Genomic DNA, 5,045 nt, shown 5'->3' with positions numbered 1-5,045 from the left:
GCTGTCCTTCTACGCAGTGGTCATGGGGCTGGACAACGCCGCGGTCAGCCGCCTGCGGCTCACCTGGGAGGTGATGCATGGCTGCGCTGATCCGTCCTCTCGCCCGGAGCTGGCCCGGCTCACCCCCGCGCTGCCTCCCGCGCCTGCGGCTGGCCCATGCTTGGGAGCCCAGGCGGAAGGAGGCGCCCTCTTCTGGCGGACCCAGGCCCGGGGCACGCCGCTCGGCTAACGAGCCCTGTCCTTGTGCACATTAGGAAACATTAGGAAAAAGCCGGAATCCACTCCGGCGTGGGGCAGGCAGCCCAGGCCTGGTCGCAGACCTGGATACTGGATTGCAGCCAGCACTCAGTGAGGCCCCTTGTGCGTGGCCCATGCCAGCGCAGAGGCTCGAATTCCCCCGAATAATGCATTCTCTGGGCGGCGTCAAGCTCCCCAGACCTCACCAAGGGCTGATTCTAGCTCCCTGCCCACCAGACCAGCTTGCCAGCCCCTTGCAGGATAGCCTGGCCCTTTCCCCCTCTAACACCCCGGGACTAGCCAGCGCTGCCATGAAACGCAAGGAGCTCCACTCTGACGTTCCTTCTCCTTCCTCCAAACTCTACAGAAGCTGCCAGGGAAATTCAAGAATTTGTTCCGCAAATTTGAGAACCTGACAGTGAGTGGGTTCAGCTCTTTTATCTGCCCCTGGACTTGCACCTCAGAGACCCTCTGTTCCTATAAACCTTCCTCCTCAAGCTTCCCTTTAAAAAAGGTTTTTAGTGCCTGAGCCCTCCCCCACCCCTCCGCACCACATGCTGGGAGGGGAAGGGTGGGAGGGTTGCTACCCTGTTTGCCTTGGAGGTGAGGTGACAACAGTCCATACATACGTCTCTCTGATCAGAGATGGATCGAGGGCAGGGCCTGAGGGAGGAGTAGGGGACACCTTTGAGGTGCGCTGGGACCATCTGTCCCCTAACCTCTCTTCTGCGGAATGCCAGGACCCCTGCAGGAACCACAAAAGCTACCGAGAAGTCATCTCCAAGATGAAACCTCCTGTGATTCCCTTTGTGCCTCTGATCCTCAAAGGTGAGAGTCACTCCTGTGCTCTTCCAGCAGCAGTCTCCGCGCCCCGGTTCTGGCTATCAACCCCTGGCACTTAGCTCTGAGTGTCCACCGGAGAGGAGCCCGTCCCCCCATTGAGGGGTCGCGGGGGATGCGAAGAGCCCTTTGGACTTCCTCTCTTCCTCACATTTGCTTCTCTTCCATCCCCTAGACCTGACTTTCTTGCACGAGGGGAGTAAGACCATTGTCGATGGTTTGGTGAACATTGAGAAGCTGGTGAGTGGCATGGCCGACCCTGGCCCGGGGGCGGGGGCTGGCATCTGCCCCCCCACCCAGCCCCTGTCCTGGCAGCCCCCTAAAGACAGCAGCCTTCCTTCTTGGTGCCCAGCTTGCCTGACAGACTCCTGACCGTCCCTGCTGTCATTGCTGTGGCAACCAGCCCATGGGCCATGAAGCTGACAGGCGCAACTCTACCTCCCCTCCCCGGCCCCATTACACCCCTCCTTTGGTTCTTCACAGACCCTCACAGAATTAGACCCTGGAGGGAGTAGAGTCAAAGCAGCAGAACTGGAGAATGGAGCAGGGGGAGCTTAAGAGGGGGGAGCATCTTTCTATACCCTTTTTAGGCCTCATTCCTTGTCATCTCCCAGCATTCAGTGGCCGAAAAGGTGAGGACAATCCGCAAATACCGGAGCCGGCCCCTTTGTGAGTACCCAGGCTTCCGAGAGCTTTACAGGTAGAGCTTTGGCTGAGCGGGAGGGTTCCCGGAGGAGGCCCTCCTCAATCCTTTATTTCCTTAAACTTGTCAGCTCTGCATCCTCTCCAGGCAGCCTCCCGCCCAACATCTGTCCCAATCCACACCCTCTTCTCTGGCTGGCGGTGCCCACCAGAGCAAGAAGGGAGGCTGGGAGCCTGAAGGCCTCTCTCTTGTCACACCCCCAGGCCTGGATATGGAGGCGTCCCCCCATCACCTGCAGACCAAGGCCTACGTGCGCCAGTTCCAGGTCATCGACAACCAGAACCTTCTCTTCGAGCTCTCCTACAAGCTGGAGGCTAATAGTCAGTGAGAACAGAGGTTCTGGTCGGCGCCCCACCAGGGTCCTCGGGCACCTGGCACTCAAGCACTTTGCACGCTATCCCAACCCGCCTCTGACATCTTTCCCCCCGGAGCAACTTCCTGCCCGTCAGGAAAGAGTCGGATGGACTTACCCCCGGGCTCATCAGCCTGTCCATCCTGCTGCAGTCCTCTCCCCCTTGCTCCTTCAAGCCAAAACCACCCTCTGCTGGGTCCTGCCCTCGCAGGGAAGGGGGGCAGAAAGCTCCTTCCTCTGCCCCCTCCCATCAACATCTGTTCCAGAGATGAAGTTTCCAACCTCCTCCGCCCATGCAGACAGGAAAGCTGCCCACATTGTCTGTGAGACAGAGCGGAACTGTGGAAGGGACTGGCAGCCTCCCTCTCCACCCCTGGCTGGCTTCTTCCCGGTCAGGGCTGGGACCCCCCTGGCTGCACCCCCCTGGAATATTATATTGCCCTTGTGTGCGTGTGCGTGTGTGTGAGCGTGCGTGTGTGTGTGTGCACCTGTCCCCTTTAAGAAGCAGCAGTGCATCTGGTAATTGAGGGAGGGTGTTGTGTGTAGAGGGGGTCCTTCTGTTCGGTGCTACCCTGGTCTACTCGGCCCTGTGATGGTGTGGGGTGATTTCCCCGCCCCCACCACTCCCGGCTCAGCTCCTTGTGCTGCCTCACATGCCCAGGCCTGTGGGTGAAGCTGCTCGTGGGGCAGGGGGCCGCGGCAGGGGGGAGGGGTTACCTGTCAGCCCTTGCGAGTCCTCCCGTCGGGCCTCCCCAAGGTCTCTGGGTGGGCTCCAGGGAGAGGGTAAAAGATGCTCAGGGAAACACAGGTCTAAGCTGCCTACAGGACACTCCCTCTGCATTGCAGGGTGGGATGTGGTGGTATCAGGAGTTGGGGGTGTTTGCTGCCCACCCTCCTTCTTTTGGGGTGTCTCACTGCTAAGAAGGGAGCTGTCATCCCCTCCTCCTGGCTCTTCTGTGGGACACTGACAACGTGGTCTCTATCCTTCCCCCTGTCTTGACTCCCCCTTGGTCCCCCCCATCAGAGCTGGGGTGGGGCGGACCCCTGTACCTGGGCAGGCAGCCCCCGGAAGTGGGGGGATAGCCAAGACCCTAAAGGCAACAGTGGACTGTGGTGACGCCTTTGATACCTCTCCGTCTCCCCCCCCAACACATACACGGGCCTCCAGGGCTTGAGGGGCGCAGGGCTCCTGGCAGCTACCGGGTGAGGTTTCCTGGCACAGCCTCACCCTCCTTTCTGGCGCCACCTCTTTCCCTTCTGAAGAGGCAGCAGCAGCAGCAACAGCAAAAACAGCTGCTGCTCCTGCTCTGAGGGTGTATATATTTTTTACCGAAAGCTCTGGAATTGTAAATTTATTTTTTAAAACTCAAAGAGGGAAAGAGCCTTGTATCATATGTAAACATTGTATCATAGGTTACGTTGTACAGTCCCTTTTATACGGTGGTCTGTCTTGTTCCTGCCACAAAAGATGTCTGTGGACCCCCCACCGCTCCCCCATACATACACGGGCACTGTGTCCCACCTTCATCCCTCACCGACAGTGACCATAGGCCCCCCTCCCGCTCCCTGCTTCCTCCCTGCCGCTTAACCCGTGCCCTCCTCTCCCCAAGGCTGCCCTTCCTCCTGACCCCGCCCAGCTTCTCCCACAGCCCTTCTCAAGCACTGGGGCCCATTGGTCCAGTCTCAGCGGCTGCCTGCCCCTGGCCTTGACGCCTGCCCCGCTCCTCCCCAGCTTTGCCAGAGTGAACCGTGTGTACTGTACAGGCTCGGTCATCTGCAGAAACCGCTGGCTGGAGAAAAAGCTGATAAAGTCTATGAATCAGGCTGCTTGCTGTCCTCCATTCTGTCTCTCCGAGGCTGGGGAAGGGGTGAGGAGGGGAGAGAGGACCGCCTCTCAGTGTGCTGGGCCCCTCAGTAGGGCTCTTCTCATCCCTGTGGATGAGAGGGAAAGGTGCCAGCCTCTTAAGGCTTGCCACATAGTGTCTGGAACTTGGAAGAGTAGAAGTTTGAGTTCTTCCATGTCCTGGGTGCCCTAGGCATGTGATCTTGTTAAATTCTAACACCATAAGGTGGAAGATGGAATCCTAGCATAAGGTTCATGTTACAGGCGGGTGAGGGGGCAGAACCGGGCCCCTAACTCAGATCTGTCACTGCAGAGAGTACGCACATCCCCCGAGCCGCTACCCAGACAGCATGTGCTGTTCACACAGCCAGTATCTGCCAGTTAAACTAGGATGGGGGGCTTCTAGAGCCTAAGCTCCAGGAGATGACATATTCAGACAGCTGCACATGAACTCTTAGGCTCCCCTGGGCCCACATCTGTTATTCCCTGTCTCCTGCATCTTAGAAAACGGTCCTCTCATTCATCCAGGTTTTCAAGGCAAGAATGCAGGATTCGCCCTTGATGCCTCCTTCTCATCCCTCACTCATCAGCCAGTCTTGCCCGCCACAATTCCAGAACGCATCCTGATCGGTCCACTTCTCTGACTCCTCTAATACCACTTGGTGCAAACGAATTGTGGGTCTTCCCCAGTTGACCACACTAGCCTCTTACCTGGTGTCTTGGCTTCCTCTGCCCAACTCAACCCTAAACCCACCACTTGATTCTCAGAGCGGAGCCAGGTTGCTCTGTTAAAAACCTACATCAGATCATGAATGGCTACAATTTTAAAAAGTGGCAACATGGGGCACCTGGATGGCTCAGTCGGTTAAGCGTCCGACTTCGGCTCAGGTCATGATCTCACAGTCTGTGGGTTCGAGCCCCGCGTCGGGCTCTGTGCTGACAGCTCAGGGCCTGGAGCCTGCTTCAGATCCTGTGTCTCCCTCTCTCTCTGCCCTTCCCTCGCTCATTCTCTGTCTCTCAAAATAAAATAAAGACATTAAATTTAAAAAAATAATAATAAATAAAATAAA

General features: G+C 57.6%; 1 protein-coding gene across 1 annotated transcript in view; it reads left to right on the top strand.

Annotated features, from left to right (window-relative positions):
- RAPGEFL1 (Rap guanine nucleotide exchange factor like 1) overlaps positions 1 to 3,954 on the top strand; it is an 18,219-nt gene extending 14,265 nt beyond the window's left edge. The window contains 6 exon segments of the mRNA XM_077779142.1: positions 1 to 70; positions 605 to 655; positions 978 to 1,065; positions 1,253 to 1,317; positions 1,692 to 1,746; positions 1,984 to 3,954. The exon segment at positions 1 to 70 is cut by the window's left edge and continues 20 nt beyond it. Coding sequence (XP_077635268.1) covers positions 1 to 70; positions 605 to 655; positions 978 to 1,065; positions 1,253 to 1,317; positions 1,692 to 1,746; positions 1,984 to 2,108 — 454 coding nt within the window. The 3' untranslated portion in view covers positions 2,109 to 3,954.
- Positions 3,955 to 5,045: the final 1,091 nt, after the last annotated feature.

This window comes from Crocuta crocuta, unplaced genomic scaffold (assembly GCF_008692635.1).
Source record: "Crocuta crocuta isolate KB4526 unplaced genomic scaffold, BGI_CrCroc_1.0 scaffold68, whole genome shotgun sequence".
Classification (NCBI taxonomy): domain Eukaryota; kingdom Metazoa; phylum Chordata; class Mammalia; order Carnivora; family Hyaenidae; genus Crocuta; species Crocuta crocuta.
This window is presented reverse-complemented; position numbering and strand designations above follow the sequence as displayed.